Genomic DNA, 27,218 nt, shown 5'->3' with positions numbered 1-27,218 from the left:
AAAACTAGTAAAGTGTAATTGCACATGTATTCCAAATGGAAAAGATTATTTCTTTTTAAATACTACTAAATATTACATTTTTTCTGAAGCAATCATTGCAGAATTTAGTGCATATCAACAAAAATAATTCAAACTTTTTCTTCATTTTCCTAATTTTTCTGAATTTAATTCTGTCCTACAATTTTGGTTTCCATATACCACTTGTTAATTAAACAGAGCCAAGTGCTTCAAGTCTTACCTATTTATGTCATTCATAGGATAATGCCAATATCTGTCTTGTTATGGCATTCAGAAAAGTCATTAAAACAATGTACCTGCCGGAATGACAATGGCTTATGAGTCCAACATTTTCTTGCTCATTACAGTCATGATTTTCAAAGATGATTTTTGTGCCATGTCTGTTCTCATCAGTTCTTTCTAATGAAGTTAATATACATAAATACAGTGATGTATTTTAGGTTTACTGAAAATCAGCTGACCTCTTTGTTTCCTTTGCTTTTTAAAGATTTTGTGGTTTTCATATAACATGGATAGATAAAAATGTCCCTGTGTATAAATAACCAATTTATAGATTTCTTTCTCATTAGGGATTTTATTAAATACACTTTTGAGCTGGTAATGTTTTACCTCTCTAGCCATGTTTGCCTTCAGAGTGGAGAACACACAACGGCAATAGTAGCAAGACTCTTGTGTTGTGGTCTGTCTCTGACTTCTGATGATTTTAAATTGCTTTGTCACTCTTGCCTCTGCATAGTATGTTCAAAAGTCTGCCTGAAAGAATTCCAGTTTTCAATTGCATTTTGAGAGAAAAGAGGCCAGGGACTGGATACTTTGCCATTTTCAAAAAGAGCCATAATTCAGGACTTCCTTCTGGCATTTGCTTTCTACTTCATCAATATTTCAAGTGTTTGATACAAAGGCTGTGGAGATGTATTAAAATACAATGATAAGATCATACTTCTCTTTTTTCTTTAATCAAAAAAAATACATGAAAAAGTTTTAGTGCAATTGTACTTTAACAAAGAGCACACATTAGTTTGGTGTGGAGGAAAGAGACAATGAGGGACTGAGTTACAGGAAAGCCCTTCTGTTTGAACCTTCTTCATTACTTTTTCCTGTTTCTACCAAAGAATCCAGATCTCCATCTCCAGGCCCTTCAGTCTCCTCCATCCACTCACAGGACTCATTCACAAGAACTGATTAACAATAGTAATGATCACTTCTTTCTAGTGAAGGCAAGTGCATGTGCTTGTACAACCAGAAGCAAGTTTTCCTTACCTCTCCCTTGAAACTCCCTGTCCATATCTTCCATTCCAAGTCCAGCCCAGCCTGACAATCCCTTCTTCCCTAGAGTTTCAAGATCCCCAGCTCAGAGTGTGGAGAGGAGACTTCTCCTCCAGCACTGTACACCCAGCCAAATGTATAAAAACCCCACATCAGCTTGGCCTGGAGTTCTTAGTTCCACCTGCTGTTGGCTGCCATGAGTAATCCCTGTGCTCTTCATCAGCTTTTCACAGGGCATCCCTGACTCCTGCACTGAGTAGATAGAAAACAAAAGTAAGCAAATTTGTCCCAGGCTGCACTTGCCACTATGATCAGAGGGATGAATTGCCTCTCCTATGAGAACAAGCTGAAAGAAGGTATTTCAGCCTGGAGAAAGAAACTTCTGGGGAAACCTTATAGCAGCCTTTCAGTAGTTGAAGGGGGCTTAGAGTATGGGGAAGGACTTTTTTTACAAGGGGCTATAGCAATAGGACAAGGGGTAATGGTTTAAAACTAAATGAGGGTAGAGTCAGGCTAGATAGAAGGAATTTTTTTTTTATGGTGACAGTGGTAAAATGTGGAGGGATAGAATTTAGGAAATAAAGATTGTGCAGAAGTTAGTCTCACACCTGAGGAGTTGCAGCTGTACTAATCGCCAAATATTAGGAACAGGCCTACCCTTAATAGGCCACACCTGTGTCCAATAAGGAGACGAGTGCTACAAAAGAGTGGGTTAGCTGGTTGGGAAGAGAGTGCAGCGAGATGGAGTTTGTTTTCTGTACTGTGAAGAAGAAGGAGTCAATGCTGCAAGGAGATGCCCATGAGAAATCACCTAGAAGGTATGGGAGATTTACAATATGATGACAATAGTAAAACAGTGAAACAAGTTGCCCAGCAAGATGGTGAGTTCCCCATTCCTGAAAACATTTTCTTTCAGATTGGATCGGGCTCTAAGCAACCTGATCTAGTTGAAGATGTTCCTGCACGTTGCAGAGGGATTGGACCTTGGTCTTTCAAGGTCCCTTCCAACCCAAACCATTCTATATTTTTGTGAAAAATGTACCCATTAAACCTATGAAAGTTTAAAACTCAGGTATACCAAAGGGGAAAAAAACCAACCATGTTACTATAAGGCATAAAAGAGAGGGATCCTTCTCCTTCCCTGGAACTGCTCCTCCATGTGTGGAGGATGGACTATCTCCCCTTTAGGTTTTTGGAGATTTTATGAGTGCTAATATTAGCCTTGTCCATTTTCAGACCTAATTAAAAAAGTTCTTGGTTATGAAAAGATGTGTAGATTTTCCAGACCAGTAGCCAGCTAATTAGAAGAACTTTACCTTCCTTAAGAGAGAGGCAGCAATCAAGGGCTACAGAATGAATTAAGCCTGTTTTGGGTCAATGACTCCCAGGAGTTAAGGAGATTATACCCACTTCTCATTCTAGACATCTGATCCAAAGGGACAGCCTTTGAGTTCTTGGGGCACTTATCTAATGCTAGATCACTTTCTTCACTGTGTAGTGAGCCTGTTTCTTACATTGGACAACCTCACAAAGGGCCAGATTTTCAAAGTCCAAATGAAAATACTTAGCTCTACTTTGAGGGAGGGAAATGGAATAGTGATCTCTCTCTCTCTCTCTTGTAATTTCAGCCTTTATGCAAAGGTTTCAAGAGAGCTTAAGAAGTTCCCTGCTACCTACAGTTGCTTAACTTGCTTAAAATTTTGTGAACATTTTGTTAGGTATCTACCAAAAACTTGCAGTCTGGTCTTCTGTCACTCTTCATATGACTTTTGTTGCACTCATTTAGGAAGAGTCCAATCTCTTCAAACAAAAGATATGGTAGAATGTTGTTGAACAAATATTTCCATTTGAGAGGCTACACAGCAAATTCCTGTGGGCCAGGAATATCCTATGTTTTATGGAACCCTCAAGCTTTGAACAAATTCTCCCCAAATATTTCCTTGCTCTTTCATGAAAATTATTCTGATACATTGCTTATTGTACTGACTTTTTGTATTTTCCCCAGAAGCTTTAAATAACAATGTTTAAATAACAATATAGTACCTAATAATCTGTTCATTCTGCAAGTCTATATTGGCATACAACAAATTCCGAACTAAAACAGAAGCTTTGGGTGATTTTTTTTTTCCCTTCCTTGGAATTTCTGGCATGGCACAGCAGACTATTCCCCTATGGTCCTGCAGTTGCCTGTAAGAGCATTATTAACAGCACTAGGCCAAAACTCCTTATTTTCATATAAAACTTAAAAAATTACATTAATTTTTTAATGTATTATATATATAATATATATGTACATTATTATGTACATATGTAATGTACATTATATATATATGTACATTATTATATAATGTACATTAATTTTTTAATTTTTTAATTACATTAAAAAAGTACATATGAAAATGCACTGCATGCACTGGGTTTTATTCTACTGTCAAGCAAACATTTCAGATATTCATATCTCATGATTTATTTATGACCTTGTCTTTATGACTTTGTATTCCTGAACAGCCACCAACACTTGTCTCTTCTGCCAGCTTTGAAGCAATCTGATACAAAAATCATACATTACATCACCACAGATTTTACCTCTTGATAGAATACAATTGTTTATCAAATTCAAGTTGAAAATAATTGCTTTATGTAGCATTTGCTGAGATCTGGGCACTACAAACATGTTTCTAGAGAAACACGTCAAACCTTAGTAAACCAAAATGTACAGCATTTCTCAAAACGTAAAACCATTCAGTTATGTCTTAGCTGGTGTAAATTGGCATACGTCCCCTGAAGTCAGCAGTGCTGTGCCAGTACATCTAGTATGTAGAACTGGTCCACAGTCACTTCCTGACACTTCACAAGGTATTTTCTTGTGGTGCTTTGCTTTTGATCTTATGCCAAGGATTTTCTTCTTCCAGGGTAGAAAGCCTAGATTTTTGAAAGATGCTACTAAATAAACATTGTTATTGAAAGTGTCTGCAGTACCTTTTCAAAGCAGCGGGTGGCACTTGCAGAGCAACAATGTTCTGTGATTTAGCTTATTTTACAACGGTGGCTTTGTTCTTGTTGACAAATGGGATTTCATGGGATGTAGCATTTAGACCAAGTTCACTCTAACTGAACTGAATTATTTTGTCTGCCTGAAGTCTGTTCTGCCAACAGCAGCAAAGAATGTCAACACTTGTGGAAGAGAAGCACTACCTGCAGATTCCATAATTCTGTGGTCATGTCTGTGTAAATAAGCTCAAAGAAATGTAAGAACGAAGACACAAGCTTTATCATGGTTTAGCAGCAGCACATTATATCCATCTAAAACATTTGCATTCAGGAAATACTCCTGGGAATTTGCTGACCTGCCACAGCAAATCCTTTTTGTGAGAGTTATTTTAAGTGTGTTGCTGAAAGCGTATTTTAGAGTGATCAGATGCTGTTAAGTGATTTCAAGACAGTGTCATATGCTAAAAAATAATGTTCTTTAGCAGAAAGCTATATGGCACTGTGGTTCCTGCATGAAGTGTTCTTATTGGTGGTAGAGAGAAGTAAATAAATAAATAAATAAAGGCTAATAAAGATACACTGAGGGTGTCCTCACAGTGCAGCACAATCTGTAATAAAAAAACCCAGCAGGCTAGACATATACACCCTAAAATAACCTCGGTAGAGTGTACTCTACTTATTTAATTTCCCATTGTCTGATTGAGTAATGTCTTTTGTATGTTAACACTATTTATAATTTCCTCTGCAACATTCCAGAACTCGGCAGGTATCACAAGTTTTAATTGCCAGCCTCATTGTACACCAGCATGAGGCATCTAGACATTATTAAACAAAATACTGATCATCACCCCCATTTTCTGTTTGTACAGTCCCACTACATTTGCCTGGTGTGCTATGCATATTTGGAAAATTAAATGGGAAGTAGTTTAGTTAATTTATCTAATATAGAAATAGGGGTGCATATTTTAAAAATCTATAGTAATGTTTGATTTTCTTCAGCATGTGTATTGACATATGTGTGTTGCTATTTGACTGACTACTGACTCCTTTGAACATGAAAAATAGATCAATTGTGCTTATCCAAAAGTACTTTCTTGTATTCCTTCTTCTGGATATTTTTAACTCAAGATAAATTCACCAGTGTTCTACTGAAGGAATGGCTCCTGGTTCTGTCAGAAAGAGAAAGAAGGACCATTGTCTTCAAAAGTCATAATCCTTGGAAGTGCCTAGGTTGTTTTGTGAATTCCATTTTGGACCACTGAGACCACTAGCACCAAACTCTAGGATCTTGTATATGCCTATGTATTCCTAGATTAAAGAATGGATACCTGTCTCCAATCTAAATTCCGTCACAGTCCATACACAGTCCGGATTGTAAGAAAACCTTCAAAACTTCACCTCAGCTTCAGTCCATTGGGTGTGCTTAGGCCAAAATCAGTGCCCAATGATGTCCTGTCTCAGCTGCAAGTTCCGCAGCTACTCCTGAAAAAAAAGTGAAGGAAAAGTAAATTTTGCACTCTGCACAAATAATGTGATGCAACACCCTGTTCTCATCTCTTTCTCCATACCTGTGACTTCTTAGGCATGGAGGGGAAGCCATATGAGGAGCAGTTCAGGTCACTTGATCTCTTCTGCCTGGAGGAGAGGAGAGTGAGAGGAGACCTCATCACAGTCTACAACTTCCTCATGAGGGGAGGAGGAGGGACAAGCACTGATTTCTTCTCTGTGGTGACCAGTGACAGGACCAGAAGGAAGAGCCTTAAGTTGTATCAGGAGAGGTTTGGGTTGGATATTAGAAAAAGGTTCTTCCCCCAGAGGGAGGTTGGGCACTGGAACAGGCTCCCCAGGGAAGTGGCCACAGCACCAGCCTGACAGAGTCCAAGAAGTGTTAGGACAGTGCTCTCAGGCACATGGTGTGACTCCTCAGGTGTCCTGTGCAGGGGCAGGAGTTGGACTTTGTGATCCTTTGGGTTCATTTCAACTCAGCATATTACACAATTCTGTAATTCTATTGCTCTAGTATCACTAAATAAAATTCATGAACAGCTTTGAAAATGTGAACAGAGCCCAGTTCTCTCCCATCTCAGTGGCTCCAGACATACACTCCTTCCTACAGCTTCCCTTCACCTCTCTGGCTGATGTACCTCTGCCTGTGTGACAGCCAAATATCGTAGTACAGCACTGCTTTTGCACATCCCCAGTAGACAACTATGGTGTTAATTGAAGGTATCAAGCACAGGGGGTCAAACCATTTCCAGCTGGGGTGGCATAGGGAATTAGCAGTGGTTTTATGCAAAACATACACCATTGTCTGCTTTGTTAGTCTTGCTGCCAACAGCGAGGGTTCAGCAGTCCCTGATAAGTATCCCTTGTCCTAGACCTGCCAGTTTTTCTTTAGATGCTCTTCTTCTTGCTGGCACTAGGTAGCTTAATATTTGGCTTGTGGAAGCACTAAATGAATGCTCAACATCCTTGTGGAGTCTTTAGAAATACATAGACTCCTCATTCCTGCTTTCCCAGGACATGTTCTCTTGTTGACAACCTGGGTGAATTTCCTTGTTTGGGCCACAACCTTTAAGGCCAAGGTGTTCTGTGACTTAATTTAAACACTGGAAAGAAGTGGTTTATGACAGATAAGGAGCTGTAGAAAATTTCAGGAAACATATGTATGACTCAGATTTTTTTACTGAAACCAAATGGGTAAAAACTAGAAAATGAGTAGGAAATTAATGCTTCCTATGTTTGAAATCTTTTCAATTCCTAAGATGCTAACAGGAATTGTTACTGGAAATAAATGAACATAACACATTACTAGGTCACACATTTTTTTTTCTCTGATGTTTCATGTAGTTGCAATTATTCTAAAGCAGCTGTTCAGAACAGGAAAAGGAACTGAGACAAAACTTCTGGTTTTCCACCCTCATTATTCCCATAAGTTTGAGCCCTAGTAAAGTACAATGCTGATACACTAAACCTGTGTCAAGATACTGCAAATGAGTTAAAACCTACACAAATGTGTTTCAATATATGACATATTTATACCTACAGAATATTTATTATCATGGTATATTACTTCCCTGTCTGACTATCCAGGAGCCCCTTTGGCACTCACTCTTGCATCACCTGAGCTGGTGCCCAGCTAAACACCCCACACTCACACAGTCACACCAGGTTTCCTCACCAGCTCGACCTCAGCTTCCCCAAAGCAGAGTGCCAGACATCCAGATCCTTAAAATTATTTAATCTTGGTGCAACAACTGAATAACAAAATAGCAGCTTGAGCTGGGTTCCTTGAAGGAGAGACCCCCAAGCAAAGGCACCCAGGACATTTATACCCTCACAGTCTAAGCAAGCAAAAGTCTGGGGTCATCAGCTCCTGCCATGTCTTTGAGTACCACAGGTACTTGTTAGGCAAAGGGTCATCAGTTCATGGCCTCTTGCCTTGGGCTCAGGCTCCTGCACTCCCAGAGCTTAACCTGCAGCTGCACACCCAGCTGCCTGCACTAGATGTATTCCTCAACAAGTATATCTCATACTAGGAATTTCAGTTTATTTTTATGTTTACCATATCCAAGCAATGGAATTTTTTCTTATTTATATTCAAATATTCAACAAGTTTATTACTCTTTCTTTAATCTTAACTGAAATTTCAATACCTTATTTTCCAAACTATATTCTGAAGTGTTGCATACCTCATTTTCATTTTCAAGCTGCCGGTTGTTTAAGGAACCCAGAGATTCTCAAAATGGGGCAGTTTTCAAATCATCTGTGTTATTACTTCTGCAGGTTGTACAGAAAAGAGGTAGGACATGAGAAAGGTTAAAGGAGCCACACTTGTATAGGCAAGGGGTAGGAAAGGGATTGTAGCTTGCTGTAACAGTTGTGTTTTAAAAAGCAAAATCCATTTTATTAAGTACAGCCAGTATAATTAACAAGTTTTTAAGGGATTTTCTAGCCTTCTGTTTATCTACAAAGTAAGATCTTACTGGACTCAGAGTCAATATGAGTCTTCAGAGAAGTTCTGCCAAAATTATTTGTCGAATGACTCTGGATTCGAGCTAGTTTTAGAAAATTTAAAGAACACGTAAAGAAATGTGCTTAAAGATTCCATTTCAGATTGATCAAAACCAGGACACAGACTGCTAACTTTCCAAAGCTTTCTGAAATATTTTCCTCAAGATAATGATCTCCAAACAGTTGACAGATTTAAGTCTTACAATGTGCCAGAGGCTTTCTGTTCATCACAGGTGCAATTCCTGAGTTAATTTTTTCAGCTGGGGTTTGCTCCTTGATGTGCCATGTTTGTTAATCACTTGCTTGTTTTTTTCCACGTATCTCAGTCCTTTCATTTCATGCTCAGGACTCCTGTTCACAAGAAGATTCCTGAAACTGTTCATGACCAGAGGCAAGCATAAGCATATTTTGCCTAACACATTTTTTCTTTGCATCTCTGAGAAAAAAAAAAGGCATTGAAATGATACATCTGAGCTTTGCTTGCTTCTTCTTTTGTACAATCAAGGCATCTCCAGAGTATGATCAAGCCTAGTTAAAATCCAAAGTGGAAAAGGAATAGCAAAACAGTGTGATTTGGCCAATTGAAGAAGAAATGTGTAATAAAGCAAATTTGTGCTAGCCAGCAAAACTATCTACTTCTTTCTACACAGAACTACCTAATGATTGGGATTGGAAGGCCAAAAGATGTACATAAGTATTTTGATTGTTTTCCACCATCCTTTTTATGCAGTCAGCATCATAATATTTAATTGCTCTGTGACATGCACAAGATATATTTTAAGACAATTAAAAAGTATGCTGTCTTTTTCTTAATTTTATAGCTCCGTAAATCTGTTTTCAGCATCAGAGCAAGAAACCTTCTGGAAAAAGAGACAGCAATCAATAAAATTCTAAGGTAAGAGTCAGATGTGATTTGATACTGTTTTGACGGTCATCTGATTTTGCACAACCCTGTTTATTACTAATGTTACTGCATGTATAATATTCATAATAATGTATTGCTTTGTGGTACATCTGTTGCTTTCTTTAGCAAAGATAAATTGTTCTTTGGCTATTTTATATGCTTGAACAGCAAAAAGAGATTGTACTTCTTCAATATATATTTCAATTGTATCATGCAGTAAGATCATATTTCAGCTCTTTTCACTTCTTCCCTCTCAATGAACCATGTCTGTTCCTAAGGGGTGTTATTTTAGAAGTCTAGTCCAGTTCTTGCAAATATCTGCGCATAAATGTTTGCAGGGATTGTGCAGTAAAAAACATAGACTACAGCTAAGTACCAAATGGACAGTGAAGAAGATTTCAGAACCATGACTTTTGTAGAAAGGTTTTCTGAATGCTGTAATAATGATCACTCCTTTTGATCTTCCATATCAAGTAAGTAGTCAGCACTGTAAGTGAATAATGCAAGCCTAAGTCTCCAGGACCCATTTCTGAAGTTATCATTTAGGTAACTCAGTGCTGCATTGTTTCATGCCACTGTTGGTTTTACATTGGAATGACTATTCTCAACGTAAGGTGCATTAATAATGGAAAGAATTTATAGGTCACAATTTTTATATTTATGTTTGCATTTTGTCAGTGAGAGGTGCCAGGTAAATACACAGTATTAACAGGAGTACTGATCTAAAAAGTACAGATTAAGTAAGGCAATGCTTTATGAGGAGCAGTGAACTAGGGGTTTTGTGTGATTTCTGAATTATGAATTTTCTTGAATACCATTTGAGGGGTTTTGCAGCTCTGGTCCTTTTTAATGCTCTATAAGAATACAGCACAGAGAGAACTGTAGAAATTAACATGAAACCTTTTCTGTGTTTAAACCGATGTAATGACAACATAAACAATTACTAATTCAAATGAACACTCATTGTAAAAATATTATTGATAAATGTAACTGCTATACTGTAAGTATTCAATCTTAACAAAATTTAGTGCAGTATTTGTAAGCATTTCTTTCACTTGTGTGCCTTGATTTTACAGAAATTACTGTTACAGATAGATTAAGCAAAATACTTCTAACAATACATGTTTAGGCATCCTGACAGTATTTCAGTAAAACATTTGTAATGAAATTCTGTATTATATGAGAACTGTGAAATGTTATTGACACTTCCAGGGTTCCACAAATGTCAGTGTGTTTGGTGTGTTTCATACGCTACACTGCAGAGGAAAAAACATAGACAAAGGAAAAGAACTCTACTTTTACATATTCTTTTTTTTTCTTAATCCCTGATATCATAGAAACTCCTTTCTTAGATAGGAGAAAAAAATTAAATTCTGGAAATTGAAATTCAGAATTTTCCCATCTGCACAGAACTTCCTCCTTTTCAGGAGAAGTCTGAAATAGTGGGAGGAGAATCTGAGAAAACCATTGTTTGGACTTCACTAAGTTCTCAGGGATACAAGGACAGAACCAGAAAGCAGTCCTGCCAGTTTCAATCCTGCTGAATTCCACTTGGTCCTTCAGATCATGGCTTCTGCCAGTCTTGTATGTAAAAGGACTTCTTATCAATTCACCTGGATTCCTCTGAAGTTTCAGAGGCAGAAGAATGAAATTTTCATTTACTAATTTACTATTTTATTTTCAATTATGTGTTTACTCTGATAATTTAATCTACCTTTAATGAGTTTTCCAATCTATCTCCTGGATCATCAGCAATAAACTTTGAGGAACACAGAGAAAAGGAGAGAACTTCTGTCAAGTAAGAAAAACATGGATCATGTGTCCTCTAATGCTTTCTTGGGCTGCTCGTAAATCACTTACAAAGAGTCTTACAGAGTCTTCTCTCCACCGAGAAAAAGAACAAATACTCTTTATTGTTCCTTGCTATTGACTGAAAATTGTTAAATAAGTTCTGATCTAATGACACTTGTAATGCATCTGTTCCAGCATATGAAGATTGTGTTCATGGCATATCTGGTGTGCAAGCTGACAGAGATTGCCAGTGATGGGCTGACTGGTCCTGAGCACTGCCAGTGTTTCCCTGTTAATGACAGTGACAGCACTGTTGATGCAAGGGAATTTTAAAAACAGGAAGAGAAGTGATAAGATTTGCAGCTGAAACTTAAGATTCAGTTTAAATAACACAGGAAAATTCAAACTCCCAACACATGAGAGATTCTAGGTCTTATTTTTGCTTTAGTTGTAAATGCTGTAAACTCCTTCATAAAATTAGATGACTCTCAGCTATTCAGAGTATCTGACAAAAAAAGAAATGGCATTTATGCCAAGAACAGTAAGAGATAACTCAGAATGTCCCTTCTGAAAAAATTGCTTCCAGCATAATCTTCATTTTTGTCTACCTGAATTAATAAGAATTTTTCCAAAGCAATACCTCTGTAAAGTAAAGCTGGCCATGGGCAACTTCAGCTTGATAAAATTGCTGTGCTTAAAGGGAATTTCAATTCTGTTCCAGCCTAAGTCCACCTCTGACCATCCCCCCTCCACACACTTTTTAAAGCTTGCCAAATTATTTTTAGTCAAATTGTGAATGTTTCAATATAACCAGCTGTATAGAAGGACCATGCATTCCACATAGGTACTTTCATGTCTCTTTTGTGCATCCTTCTCTATCCAAACTTTATTCCTTTTCATATGCTGAACTGCAGCTAGACATCTTCCCCAAGATGGTGAAGGACACCAATAGCCCTTGCACACCAAGAGAGATGGTTCATGGACTCAGTCCTAGGTGTCTCACCTGCTCATCTGCTGTTACATAATGCAGCAAAGCTGATGTCTTGGGTATCTTTGTTTTCCTGCAGCTTTCTTGCCACACCTCGAGGGAGATGTCTCATTTCTGAGCATCCTTGTTTAGAAGCACCTTCACCTTGCCTCCTTGAGGTCCTTGTGCAATTAGGCATGGGATACAATTCAAGGATGTAGTAACTACTGTCCTGGTACTTTGACTCTGATCAGTGTTTTGCGTCACCATTACCAGTGGCAGAGCACAAGGGCCTTACCTCTTCACATAAATCCATTCTGAGGTGGAGACCTCAACCTTGAAAAATGAAATAAAGTACAAGTTAGTGACCTTTAGAACAACTTTTTTGAAACAAGATCCATTTTAATAGTGCCTCTGAATTGCAAACAGTTCCATTCCTTACTGAGAATTACAGTGCATTTCCCTCAGCAGCAATAACCACTTCTAGCATATTTACTTTCTCCTGCATATCTTCAGTGCTTCACACTTTTCTCTCATTCTGTTGCTGCAAGCACTGCTTTTTCTCTTAAAAGCAATTTTTGTGCCTGTGGTTCTCCTGACCCTCATTCCTTGCTCGATTGTTATCTAAGAATGGGGTCTAGTCCTTTATTAGTCCCACTGGCTTTCTGAAGTAGAGAGAGTAGAGCAGGTCCAGTCAAACTGTTGTGTATAAATCAGTTTGTTCTCTCCAGTGCTGAGGATAAATTGTAAACAGCACAGAATGGTGGGGAAAATGAGCAAATTAAAAGTAATCTCACATAGTCTAAAACATAATCAAAGTGTCAGTAGTGCAAAACCTGATTTTGGTGTGCATTAAACCATGCTTCACAGAATCAGAGAATGGTTGAGATTGGAAGGGACCTCTGGAGGTCGTCTGGTCCAACCTTCCTGCTCAAGCAAGCCACCCAGAACAAATTGTCCAGAACCACATCCAGACACCTTTTGAATATCTCCAGGGAAGGAGACTCTACAACTTACATATAAAATATATATTGTGACAGTTTGGGAAACGTTGGGGTTTTTTTTCCAAATGGGCAGCTTTTCATTATAGCTGATGCTATTGTCAAACCGTAAACTGATGCTAGGGGTGTGCAATAGGATTTTCACTGTTCTAGACAAGATTTGTCTGATGTGTTTTCTGATCCTGAGGGAGTAACATAATTCATGCTTAAGTGGAACATTGCATTTCATAAACAACTAACTGAAAGAAGTGCGTTTATCTTTATTTTAATTAAGAATGCTGGGGGGTGGTGAGGGGCACATGGGGAAGGAAGAAAGGGGAGAAAGAATTACTTGAATTAAGGATCCTATTCTAGTTTGTGAATATGCTAGAAGATAATTCAGACTTTGTTCTTACAAGTATTTCTGCAAAACATAGTGATTTCTAGGAAAGCTATAAATTTTATCTGTAAATAAAATCTTCCTGAACACTAATGCAGATAATGATCAAAGATCTTTTCCAACCTAAATGATTCTATGATCCTAGAAGATATACCTTTGGTATCCTTTATTAGAAATTTGCCTTTGTTAAACAACTGACTTGTATTAGTTGGTTCTGACTCACAACAAATTTCTTGGCATGTATTTTATGTTTTCTCTCTTAAGAGTATGATTTCTTTCTTCATAACTTTGAGGGCTTAACCCCATGCATTTCTCAGAACAAAGTTCTGAGGTAAGTTCCAGGTAAGTTCTGTTGATGATTTTTGGCACCCCATGCAACATCCAGACTTAGTCACCACCTTCCTAAATCTCTACAAGAGTACAACATCACTGGATTTCACTTGCCTGATGCAAAGACAAACAAAAAGGAATACTGGAATGCACATACCCATTGGAAAGAAGTTACTCTGTTTCATGGGGTTTATGCCAAAGGAACACCGTATTATGGATTACTGCAAAGCACAGTTGTGAGCCAAGTTTTTGGGCTATGGAATCTCCAACACTGCAGGTATGGAATTGATCCCATTTTGAGAGAGGTGGTAGACTGGATAGCCACTTGAGATTTCTTCTTTTGCATTGCTTTTATTGATTCTTCTACAGTCCAATAAAAAATTGCTATTATATAAACATCTGTGACAAGAGAAGCTAAAACAGCAGGGCAAGAATGATAATCACAATAAAAATTGCTAAGGAAAGAAAATCTCTTACTATAGCTCTACTGCCTGAGCGGTCACCAAAGAAAATAAGTGACTATTTGATTTTTTTCTTTAGAGACATAAGGAAGAAAACAAGAAAAAACTGACTTATCCAAATTGCATTAATAATCCATTTTATTTCACCAGCCAGATTCAGATTTCTTTAAAAAATAGTATATTTTTCCCACAAAAAGCAGTAGAGTAGATGTGGTAAAAATGTACATTGTGCTTGCTATTCAAAAAGTGCCTTATTAAATTAAATTTATAAATGAAAGGAAGAAACACTACCATGCCTCTCAGGTGGATCCCCATAAATTGTCGTCTGTCACATTTAACCATCTATTCCAAGTTCTATGGAATTATAATGAGAGCATAGAATGATTTAGTAAGGATAGAGAGTCCTAGAGAGTTAAAACAATGCTGAATGATGCTGATAACTGCACTGAAGTGCCCCACACTACTAAGGCTTAAGTACGAGCGTGTTTCAGAGAGAACGACAAAAGTGCATAGTAATATATGCAGTTGCTACAATTACTACATAAATACTCACACATTAAAGTACAGAAAAAAAACCCCAAAGCAGTGTTATACTGGAATGCAATATGAGTGAACACTTGTTGCGGAATGGATGCCTAACTAAAAAATCCAAGCGTGAGCCACAGGCTTAACCCTCTTCAAGAGACTTCAGAATATTCATGAAAGGTATAGTATTTTGAATTCTTGATCAAAACCTCTAACATTTTACATTTGGTTAAAGAATGTTACTTGAACACTCTATTCACAACTTATTTTTCAGGAATTCCAAAGCATGAAATAGTTTGAAGGACGTCAAAAGTGTGGACCTTCTAATTGGTTGCAGGTAATACAAACTAGGTGATAGAAATTACATGGTATCCCAGTATTGTCTTGTTCTATGTGATCTTCACCTGGCTTTCTGGTTACCTAAGAAATTGCATTTTCTCTTCAGGATATTTTATTACAGTTGCACTTTTCAAGGCAAATTTGGAGCATGTGGATGGCAGCTGCTGAACTGTGTTCAGAATTCTGCAAGGTGAGTACAAAGTCCAGAAGCTTGAGATATTTCTTGTCTCTTCTCCTTTGTTTCATACCTTCTTTATTTCTCCACAAATGAAAATAAACCTATCTAATATTCCAAAGAGGTGGTATAAGAAGATGAAAAAGGCAATTTTAGCTAAAAAGGGTAATTGTGCCTCTGTTGTTTGAAGGTCAAAAGATTCTGACCAGCTACAGTTACATAAAAATGTATCAAGGCAAGAAAAGTGTTTTTTTAAAACTCCGATTTTCAAACCACATAGGACTGAATTTTTAACATTGTGGCATGCTGATGGTGGCTGGTGTGGGATTCAGCTCCAAGTCTGCCTGTGAGCTAAGGGATGAACTCTACTATCTAGTGATGGAGATCTAATCAATAAAGGTAATGGAGCCCAGTGAGATCTTTACCTGGGTGCTTTGTCTTTAGATGCCCACTTTATGGTTACTTTAATACCTTCCAACATCATTAATTAAATTAATTCACCAAGCATTCAATGAAGTTGTTCACATATGGACATACAGTAATGTGTGAGATGCCAGAGGATGTCCAAAACATCCTCTGGAAGATGGCAGGTAATACACCAATTTTTAGGGGTATTGTACCCTGCTGGAGCAGCAGCTGGAAGGAAAAAAAAAAAATACTCCAAGGCATGGCAGGTGATTCTGGCCACCTCTGTGCAGCCAATTTGACTGGGCCCTACATCTCCATGGGCTATGAGTTGGCTCAAAGCCTGGACACATGGCTCACAGGCAGGCTCTGAGAGGAAGCGCGTATGTGTGCGTGTCTACAGTGAGAACACCAACCCTACTGCAGACTTTAAAACTGGCAACTCTGCAATTCTTAAAAATTCATGGCACCTGCCATATTTTTCAAAAGTCCCCAAAGATCTGCAACTCTCGGTGTCTAAGCAGCTGAAAAATATCCAGATTCTGAGTCAAAAGGATAACTAAGCATGGCTCTTACTAAGAGTTCATGCAAGGAAGATTAATTCCCAAGGCAGTAATTCCCATAAAGTGGAAAATTCCAGGAGAGAGGCTGTCAAAAGTAGACAAGGACTTTGCAGCAGGTCTTCTTCTTGGGAAATACATAAATGTTTCTTTGAAATTACTTGATAAAAATTTCTGATCTCTGTGCTAAACAACAGAGCATTATTGCTCTGTATTCATTATTATCAGGTATTTAATTATTTCTCTGTTGACTTCACAAGAGCTGCAGGGCTTCCAGGAGTATTGAAAATGAGGCAATGGATGTAAAAGCTAAATATAGATTTAGGAATCTAACTTAGAGATCATAAACAATACTAAGTCTTTCTGCAGGTGTTAGTTTTTATGCGTGCCCATTCTGCCATAGTGTGTCCATAGTATATGGCTATGTCTATTTCACAGTATTATTAACAATTAAATAAGCCATCTTGTTCATTACTCAGGTAAAGAATTTATTGCTAGAGCATTAAAAGCTGTCTTTTATTATGAATACTAAGTGTTTATGTAACTTGGAATTCAATTTGCTACTTACAAGAGCATGAAAAGTTGATGTACAAGTTATGTTTTTATGTCAAGAAAATAATTTTTAGCAATTAGAAGCAGAGCATAATAATTTATATCTACAGGGGAAAAAAGAGATAAGTTAGCCTCTTCGTCGCACCAAGAGAACAGAACTCAAACCCCAGAATTTTCATTGTCTCTGCTGGGAAAAACTGGATTGTCATTTTAATGGAGTGAGATCGAATGTATTTTTGGGAAATAATTCTTTTTTTTTTCCTTTTATTCAGTCAAAAATTGCAAAGGTATTCAAGTATCTCAGTTGTTTTCTGACAGTGTTATGTGGCATCATCCTCCACAATGTAATGCTTTAAATCCTTTGGTATTAAAATGTTCATGATTTGTCTAAGATGAGCTATGTTTTATAAGACATGCAGTAATTTTCTTATATGTCATAATGCTTTAGTTCAGTGTAGTGTAACCTGATGCTTTCTATAGCAAGTGTCGCACAATGTATTTTTCTAGGATGCTAATCTGATTGGCAGTGGTGACACTGACAAGCATTCTAAGCTTCTCATTTTTGTTCCAGATATCAGTTGGGATTCCTACGTGTATCATTTATGTGTTTAAATCCAAAAGGAGAAAAAGTGGAGAAGAGTGAAAAACAAAGCCACGGTGGGGAAAGAATATGCCATGGACACCTTTTGCCATCAAGAATGATCATCCCATGCTGTCAAGGCATTTATCTAAGCCTTACAGACTGGCAGATAGAGTGGTTACACAAAGGGTGTATCGTTTTTTATCTTTTCAGAAAAAAAATGAGGATTCAGTTCAATAAAAAGTATGGAATATTACCAGCTGGGTCTTGTGTTTCTCTAAATGATCTCATAACACAAAATGAGCAATAAGGAGTGCATACTGTAAACTTTAAATTGAACCATTCTGGAAAGTTAAAACATGTTTCAAGTGTTGAAATTCTATTTCTCAGCCATCAGAGGGATCTGTCTGAGCTCTTTTAGTGGAAACCTCTCTTTTTCATAAGCAAATCAATTTCACTGTAGGCATCAAGATAAATGCTCTGTTTAGCTGTGGCACACTTACTGGCCAACAAATACTAATTTCTACCAAAATGTGTAAAATGTGTTTGCCAAAATTAACTATGAGGAAACAAGTGAGAAAACCCACACAACAAAATGCTGCAAGTTGACTGCATTCCCAGAGAGCAGACATTTCATATTACAGAATATCAGCAATATGCAGCTTTTTATTTCATACTGGATATGGTACCAGTTATTTTGAACACTCCAAGTTATGTTCTAGGTCCTAAATGTGTATGTATAGCCCTAAAAGGGACTAAAATTTCTGTTGTACTTTTCTATTCCTTTCTTTATTGCTGAGAAACTGGTTTTACTGATGGTTAGTGCATTGCTTGATGCCTTTCACTCTTAGTGAAGTCTTGAGAGACCAAATATTTTGCAGCAAATTGAAAAAAAGTCATAGATGTTATGACTTTTGTATGCAACACAACCAGTTGTGTTGCAGAGTGTGAGTCCATTGCTTGGGAAATATTTTCATGGAAAGTCCATTGCTCTTGTACGGATATTGTCTATTGTTCTTGAAGTACTTGCTCCCCACTGATTTCCAAAAAGCCAAGCTTTTTGGCATTTCCACAAAGCCAAGCTGATTTCTCTGAATGTGCTTCCTCTGAAATCATAATTTATACTGAAAACTCTGCGTCATCATCTTTACATTTCTTCATAGGGCCTGCACCAGACAACGCATGCTGAGCGGATCATTTGAGGGGCAGCCAGCAAAGGAAAGGTCAATACTTAGTGTCCAGCATCATATACGACAAGAACGCAGGTAATAATGGACAAAAAGGATGGGTTTAAAATATTCTTAAAATAAAGGTGGCAAAGGGAATTAAATTTGAACAATCCCTAACATGTGAAAAGCCAAAACTACTTACTTGTAAAAAGAACTGAATTCTACATTCTTTATTGTAACCATAATGAAATTCATTGTACTGTATAAATGGAAAAAATGCCTTTTTATTTCAAATGTCATTTCCTTTACCAACTACAAGGCTATCAATTTAAAGATCAGAAGGACAGAAATTGGTTTATGTTAGACCAGATTGTAGACAATTGAAAAGCATATAAGCTTCTGATGTTAGCAAGAGAAAAATGATAAGAATTCAAGATACTGGGTGGCTGAAGAGAAGTGCTTTATAATGGTCATCTTATAAAGGTCAAAATTTCATCTTGAGATGTATTTTTAAATTGATTATGATTGTTTCAGGTCACTGAGACATGGTTCGAACAGCCAGCGAATCAGCAGAGGAAAATCTCTTGAAACATTGACTCAAGATGTAAGTCCTCATATAAATTCTGGTTTCAGTTTGAGAACATAAGAAATTAGAATATATGCTATCAAATAAATGCTTGTGTAGGACTAATTCTATTTATGAACTCGCTTGCAGTTTGTCTTTTCAAATCTTGAAAGGAAGTCATAAGACAAATGCTGTAACTGCATTAGAATTATCCTCAAAATAATTGACATGGTTATTTCACTGATAGACTTATGGTTTTGGAACACTTGCTGAGATAGATTCACTGAATCTGTAGACACTGCATTAGGAACACAACAATTGCTGCCCAGAATACTTTAAAAAGCGTTACTCTGGAATTATACAAATCACTCAGGCTGGGAAAACAGCAGTTCAAAATTTCTGATGTAAGTATAGCAATATTTTCCAGGCAGCAGAACTGTCAGACAAAGGGACAAAGACTGAAAGGGGGAATAGTAATCATGGATTTCACTGTGGTGTAATTTCATGCAGTTCAGTGCGTTTTCATTTCTGAAAATTCGTATGATATTTTGTGGATCTCTGTGGCAATGAAATTTCAAGATACTCTATTAGTCACCCCATTTCCAAACTATCTCAGTCTTTAAAGGTAACTAAAGCAGTGTGGCTTTGCTTGTAGGATAGCCAGCAGCATTACCCCACCAGGAGTGCTTCAAAGCCTTGCATAACTCAGAATAGTAATGCTGATTGTTCCCTCCACTGCATGAGCTCAGACAGCATCCTGCCTTGCTTCCTTCCTCCCTCTCACTCATCCCTGCACTCAGCAGTCACTACCTGTATGATCTGCATGCCTATTCTTTCCCAGTCTTAGCCCTTAGTAACTTTGATTGCATTCATTCCAGTTAAGAGAGGTTGGCTGGTCTTAGAGGACCTCTGTTTTTAAAGTTAAAAGTTAGATTGGATGGAGCTTCAAGCATGAAATTAGAACTGAAATTAACCTTGATGAAAATAAGGAGCCTTACGCTGTAGATAGAAAATACTGTGCAATATGCTTGACTGAGTTGATGTGCAGTACATTTGGAAATAAAGATCTTTCATTTGAATATTTCTATGCAAAATACCATATCTCGCTTTCATCTGAAACATTAAAAAATAACAACCCTTAGACCTCGATTAAAAGGAATCATTTTGCTTCTAGCACTCCAACACAGTGAGATACAGAAATGCACAGAGAGAAGACAGTGAGATAAAGATGATCCAAGAAAAAAAGGAACAAGCTGAAATGAAAAGGTATTTAAAAATCAGAAGTCTGAGTGTACATCTTCTGTATTAACTATTCTCTGTATGAAGTTAAAAGTATTAAGAGTCAACATGAATAAAAGAGCAAAGTGTAAGGGATTTTTGCCAGGGATAACGTGTAACACTTAATAATTTACGTTTTTTTCAAAAGGAAAGTCCAGGAGGAGGAGCTGCGAGAGAATCACCCATATTTTGATAAACCCCTGTTCATAGTTGGCCGTGAGCACAGATTCAGGAACTTCTGCCGAGTGGTGGTACGGGCTCGCTTTAATGCGTAAGTTCATTTTGTAGCAACCTTGGTTCCATGGCTGCTTACCTCCATGTCCAAGCTCTAACTTTCCTTTTCCAAGGAAAACTGCATACAATATGGTCACCACACAAGCTGGCAGCCAGTGTCTGTGGTGTAGTCTTGCTGCTGGAGGAAAGGAAGCAATAAACTGCTCTGTTAGGGGAGACGTGTTTGAGCAGTCTGTGATGCTGAGATAGACAAGACTGTGGGAAAACTGCAAGCATGAGCTGAAAGGAAAGGCTAATGTTTCCCACTTGTAAACAAAAGCTTGCTATTCCCTTCTTATTCCTCATCATAAGGCAAGAAGTTTTTATTCACCAACAGTTATTCATAGAACAGAAGAAGGTGAAGAGAAATGAATTGCACCTCTGCTCACACAAATACTCTGTAGCCCGTAAAAAGGGACTCAGAATGGGCTGGGGAGGTGTTCAGCTGTGGGAGATAAAAGGAGAAAAGCTGAAACCGAATGAAAACTGGGAAGGCTCAGCAACTAAGCTGTAGGTATATGTGAGTGTGGCAGATAGAAATCCATGTACAAGCAGCTTTCTATAAAATCATCTCACAACTCTTTTTTTAAACCTCTGTCTCTTGCTGGCACCAGGATTTTAAAGGGTTAATGCATGTCACCTTGCATAGAGCAGTGTAAGACAGAAGATAGCTCAAGGCCATGAGCTTGGCACTTAGAAGGACTGGTTTCAGCAGCTGCTTTACCATTGATTTTCTCTGTGCCCTTCAGCAAACTACTTCTAGTTAGCATGACAGGATGGTTAGATACTCAGTTTCAACCATACCTATATTTAAGTTTCTGCCACCTTTGTAGACACATGTCCTTGAGCTACATCCCTACTTTTCTATGCAACTGCTAACTTGATTGTGGTGCACTGGTCCATGAAGCAGTTGCAAATTAAAACAGAAAAACAAAACACACAAACAGTCAATCAAATCCACTTAGCAAGTACTTGTCAGTGCCTCTTAGCATTGCTAAATGGCCAATGGTAACAGGATATTTATATTAAAGCAGCTTAAATAAAATGTTTCCAATTACAAGAATAAACTGATTTTCTTAAACAGTCTTCTTTATTTAATTTTCTTAAATCCTCCCTGCTTTATTTGTTGTCCCATCTAGCTTATCAAGTAAATTATTCTAGATATCCTTTTCGAACTGATAGGGTGCATATTTTCATCTAATGAAAAAAGGCTGAGGAATGCTGCTGTGTAGAATGTAGGGAGAGGAAAGAGTTTAAGAAGCAAAAGTCAGTGGCTTCAGTGGGAAGACACTTAATCCAGTATGTTCTGTGTGCATACTGGTGTAAGTGGATGAACCTGGTCTGTGGAAGATGTTCCTCGTTCTCCTTGGATGTCTTGTGCATTCCTTCCTGTAATTCATAACCATGCAATTTCTCTGGTGGTAATTCCTCAAGTCTGTTCAGTCCATTTTTCACTTTAAGCTCAGCAAGGAAGTAATGGTAATTTCACATCCCAATGGCTAGAGCCCTCCAATGAAATATAGGATATGTCAGTGCAGATCCTGTCTTGGCATGATTTCCTGCGGGAGTTGGAAGATAAGTAAAAGTGCCTATAACCAGTGAGTCAGGGGAGGCTTCTTGGAAAGTATTCTTGTAGCATCTCCTGCAGCAGTCATTCTGCTTTGTATGAAATTGATAAATAATTGCTGCAGCAGGAACTTAACTCATGTCACCTATATATGTGCATATTCCTTATAGAGTGGTTCTCACTCTTTGACTGCCTAATGGCTGTTTGGATATGGCAGGTGGAGCACGGCAATTACATGGGAAATTTCAGATATAGAGAATTCTAAAAATATTAATCAGAAAAAGATTAAAGTAATAAAACACATAGAGCTTGTGGAAGGATGTGTGTGTCTGTCTGTATGTGTGTGTGTCTCTGTGTGTGTGTCTGTGTGTGTGTGTGTCTGTGTGTGTATTAACTGAGGGGTATCATATGACCACAGAATCATAGAGTGGTTTGAGATGCAAGGGGCCTTAAGGATCATCTAGTTCCAGCCCCTCTGCCTTGGACAGGGACATCTTTCACTAAGCCAGGTTGCTCAGAGCCTCATACAGCCACAGTCCAAGAAGTTTTGAAGTAATTGTAAAGAGCATTTTGGTGCCTAAAATTCAGTAGCAAGTTATCCCGCTTATTCCCCAAAAAAATTACAAGATTAAGTCCTTGTTTACAAAATCAAGACCCAAAAACACCTGTCAGTTCAAAGAATCTTAGAGGAATTACAGGTATGCAATGAGTTAAAGGGATCCTAGTTGTGTTGATAATATGACTGAAATTGCATAGAATTAAATGAAACTTATACAGACATTTAAAATACTGACAGGATAAAATTGAGCCTTGATTTTGGACAGAAATTACTTAGAGTTGATGGATGCATGGTATAATTATAATGCTGACTAAAATAAAATGTAAATGACTGTATCTTTTCTTCTTTTTATAGTTCTAAAACAGATCCTGTTACTGGAGCTGTGAAAAATACCAAATACCATCAGCTTTAGTAAGCACTGCAAAAGTAACTTTGCTTGGTCTCATAAGCCTGCAGTATAAGTGTGTGTGTGCACACGTGCATGGATGTGTGTAAATGTGCATGCACATGTGTACTTCTTTTCTTTTTTTTTTTTTTTCAAAAGGTTTTTCTCACCATGGAGTTTTCTGGGGAGAAGGATGAACAGGAAGATGATTTTTAATCAGACTTTTCTTCTTCACTTGCATGCAACTTCTCTAGTTTTATTACACATTTCTGAAATACCAAAATCTTTGACACTTCTCAGCTCAATTTATTTTTCTTAGGAAAGCACTTAACTGTAGTGTAGGCACAAATCAAGTACACAGAGATCTGGGCATTTCTGTAATGGCATTTCCTTGTGTATCATTTGCAGTGACTTGCTGGGTTTGGTTACTTACCTGGACTGGGTCATGATCATTGTTACAATATGCTCCTGCATTTCCATGATGTTCGAATCCCCTTTTAGAAGAGTTATGCATGCTCCAACACTCCAGGTACTGCCACTGAATCATTTTACAATTACTGAACTACAGTCACCTTGCTTTTCTCCACTGCCTGTTCTTAAATTATGGTTGTTCTCTGCTTTTGTTTTCAGATTGCTGAATATGTTTTTGTAATATTCATGAGCATTGAGCTTAATCTGAAGATTATGGCAGATGGCTTGTTCTTTACACCAACAGCTGTCATTAGGGACTTTGGAGGAGTTATGGACATATTTATATATCTTGTAAGTTTTTATATTTATGGAAGGCTTTTGTGGCATTCTTAACTCTGATATATTTGGTTATATAAATGTTTAGTAATGTGAAGAAGTTTGTCTCTGTAACCTGATACAAATAGTAGTGATACATGGATGTGATAAACACCTGGCAATTCAGTGTGGGGTCCTTGTATGACTCCTTTTAATTTTTTATTTGTTAATATGTTTTAAGTATCAGATCTGATTTTCCTTCAGAGGAAACTTGAGAACTCTGAGCTCATTTCAGCATTTTTATGCAGGAGAATCTTAATTTTACCTGTTTCATAGATATTAATTGCTTCTTCCCCTCTGTACAGAATTCCTGCTTTATTGAAGGTGTTTCAAAACCATTTACCATTTGACAGAGGGCACATCTTTGTTGCTGGTGTTGCTATAGAAGAAAGCAAAGAAACCTATATCCCATATCTATCAGTGGTTCTCAGGAAAAAAAGTTTCTCAACAGTTCTCAACAGTTTCTGGGAAATCTCTTGCATTCCATTAAAATACAAGAGGAGGGTGTCCATTTCCTCTTCACATACGACAGTAAATACCATACAATGTGTCAAAGCCAGTGCTCAGTATAATACAGTATGAAATGTTTTCTAACTTAAGAAATTACTGAGAAAAATGGCTTTGATGGATTTAGATTAAATCTTTCAGAGATTAATCCACCAGGCAGATGTGCTGCATAAAATTTGTCACGATCAATTTGTATCAAAGATTTTATTGTTAGCAGAAATAAAAATATGCATACTTGCACAAAACTCCTACTGTAGTATGCATAATTTCTGTGTGCTTTAGTTTCTTGAAATGTCTCTGAATCCTTCTGCTTGTCTGAAGGAAAAATTTCAGTGGTGTAGTTTGGATATTCCAAATATGACTGCAGTGATCTTGAAAGACTGTGGAAGAAAGTCTGGATGGTTAAATTTGTTTGTTTTGGTGGGGCAGCTGCCTTTTATCGCTTTCTTTTTAACAAATTATATCAGGTCTTAAATAATTGCTGATATCATCTTGATCCTCCAGTTTTTGTGCACTTACTTCTTGTAATACTCTCACCTCTGTCCCCCTAATATAACACTGGCTTTTAAAAAATAGGAAGCACTTAAGAGATGTTAAATCGATAACCATTTGTCCGATTTTGTTCAGGTTACACGACACAGCTATGCTGTTTGAAAACACTTCCAAAAACATAACATTCATGTAATGAAACCACATGGTGACAAAACAACTTATGCCTGTTACAAAGTGATAGGAAAAACTGTCAGGGAAACTGTTAACAGACTTTGCAGGTGAAGATTTCTCAGTTCCAGGGTAGAATCTCTGAAATTAGAAAGAGGAAGAGAAATAATCCTGCCTGCTCAAAGAATGTAGTTTGTGTCCCTGTTTTGAGTCAGCCAAATTGATTTCTGCTTTTGGAACTATTCCATCTAATTAAGCATATAAATGGATTTTGAGTCAAAGGGCGAGACAAAGACAAGCTGATGCCAATTAGTTAGGACAATAACGAGGACATAAGAGATCTAAGCCCTTTTTCTAAATTAGATGCTCTTTTGCCTTATTCTTTAATTTTAAGGTAGAGACCTTCATTGACCTTCTGTGCTGTGTCTATGCCAAGTAAGACATTGTAAGCCTGATCCTTCTTTGCCTTTGCATGTCCTGTCACTTCCAGGTGAGTTTGATATTCTTGTGCTGGATGCCTCAGAATGTCCCTGCCAAATCTGGAGCTCAGCTCTTAATGGTGCTCCGCTGCCTCCGACCTCTTCGAATTTTCAAACTGGTCCCTCAGATGAGGAAAGTGGTCCGAGAGCTGTTTAGTGGCTTCAAGGAAATTTTTTTGGTATGTGCCAATTTTTTTTTTTCTTGCAAAAATATATGAAGGAGTAAGATAACAATGAGGGAGTAAGATAACATTTTGATATAAAATTCATGTTTTCTATCCTTTTCACCATTGTTGTCTGTTACTTTTCATTGTGGTATCACTGCAGATGACCACACAACAGGCTAAAAATTAGAATATAAGTAACTCATACTGAGTAAAGCTATTGTAATAATTCTTTTAGAAACTGTACTTTTGTTTAGCATACTTTTAGTCATAATTACATAGGAAGACTACTGAAAAAAATCTACCCCTTTTTCACAGTTCTGGTTGGTCAAGGAATATGAGAAGTAGTGTATGGAAGCTCTGCAAGAACAAAAGTAAACCTGGTTTCTGACTACAGGTCTCTACCTTCAAGCTTCTTGAGAGGCAGCCAAAACCAATACAGCTGTTCACCACAGATCTGAATCTCATTCTTATGTCATTGTTGTTATTATTATGATCATGGCCAGACTTACAGTAATAAGAACAACAATGGAGTCTGTGATTGCTTGATCAGACATAATCTATTGTCTTGGGACCCCATGTGGTATTGGTCAGCCTAAGCAACAGCCATCTTATTCCTTAACAGAAGGCTTTATTAGGTCAGGTTGTTATAAAACACTAAGCTACAAAATATTTGCAGACAGTGATAGAGCAAGGACAAAAAGTATCAAGCTAGTTGGCATTTCATAAATACTATATTCTATTGAAGATATTTACATCTTAATTTGCTCATGCTTATCTTTACTGGAGCTATCCTGGAATCAAATATCTTCCAGTGGCTTAATCAGATTAATTAGCCTGAATCAGCAAAACAGAAACAGCACATATGCAAGTACTCAAACAGTTTCTTTAAATTAAGTGTCAATTCTTATGCATACAGAATTTAGTAAGGTGGTACACTGAGCACAAGAAAGATTTTATCCTTATCTGCATGTTAAAAATAATACTAATATAACACTGCACCTGGTTACTGGACCAGAACCTAAAGAAACGTGTCTGTCACCAAAGCCATATCTCCAGGTTTATACCACAAAAAGATCCTCCCTGCAGTTCACCAAGGGAGCTGACCCCCTTTTTCAAGTATGCAGAAGAAGAGTTTAACAAATCCAACTTCATCTTTACAGGTTTCTATTCTTTTGCTGACTTTAATGCTTGTTTTTGCAAGCTTTGGAGTGCAGCTGTTTGCTGGAAAACTGGCTAAATGCAATGACCCTCACATCATCTCTAGGGTAAGAACTGCTTTTCTGCTTCAAAATAATGGTATGCTGTGCCATTTTTGCCTGCTGGGGAAAGCAAGAGGGGCAATCAGAGCTGTCATATGAGAAACAGAGGTCTTGGGCTCTTTCTTGTTCAGAAGCAGGATGATGGAGGGAAAGGTGATTAAGAGGTCAGCAAATGAGGGTAAGGATGGGTTTCCATATAATAACTAAAGCAGGTCCAAATATTTGGGACTGTCTTAAAAAAGTTGTCAAATGAATGTCATGTTTCCTGCAAAGGACTGGCTGGCACATGGAATTAATAGTGGAAGA

General features: G+C 37.5%; 1 protein-coding gene and 1 long non-coding RNA gene across 2 annotated transcripts in view; both read left to right on the top strand.

Moving 5' to 3' along the window:
* NALCN (sodium leak channel, non-selective) overlaps positions 1-27,218 on the top strand; it is a 227,383-nt gene that overhangs the window by 174,825 nt on the left and 25,340 nt on the right. The window contains exons 18-27 of the mRNA XM_066545152.1: positions 9,111-9,184; positions 18,422-18,523; positions 18,962-19,031; positions 20,167-20,258; positions 20,419-20,541; positions 23,024-23,080; positions 23,463-23,583; positions 23,685-23,816; positions 25,498-25,665; positions 26,814-26,918. Of these exons, the coding sequence (XP_066401249.1) occupies positions 9,111-9,184; positions 18,422-18,523; positions 18,962-19,031; positions 20,167-20,258; positions 20,419-20,541; positions 23,024-23,080; positions 23,463-23,583; positions 23,685-23,816; positions 25,498-25,665; positions 26,814-26,918 (1,044 nt within the window). The remainder of the gene's footprint in view (positions 1-9,110; positions 9,185-18,421; positions 18,524-18,961; positions 19,032-20,166; positions 20,259-20,418; positions 20,542-23,023; positions 23,081-23,462; positions 23,584-23,684; positions 23,817-25,497; positions 25,666-26,813; positions 26,919-27,218) is intronic.
* Positions 14,342-17,514, top strand: LOC136553541 (uncharacterized). Its single transcript, XR_010783169.1, has 3 exons — positions 14,342-14,984; positions 15,093-15,176; positions 17,250-17,514. It is a non-coding gene; the product is annotated as an uncharacterized lncRNA (long non-coding RNA).

Source organism: Molothrus aeneus, chromosome 2 (assembly GCF_037042795.1).
Source record: "Molothrus aeneus isolate 106 chromosome 2, BPBGC_Maene_1.0, whole genome shotgun sequence".
Classification (NCBI taxonomy): domain Eukaryota; kingdom Metazoa; phylum Chordata; class Aves; order Passeriformes; family Icteridae; genus Molothrus; species Molothrus aeneus.
This window is presented reverse-complemented; position numbering and strand designations above follow the sequence as displayed.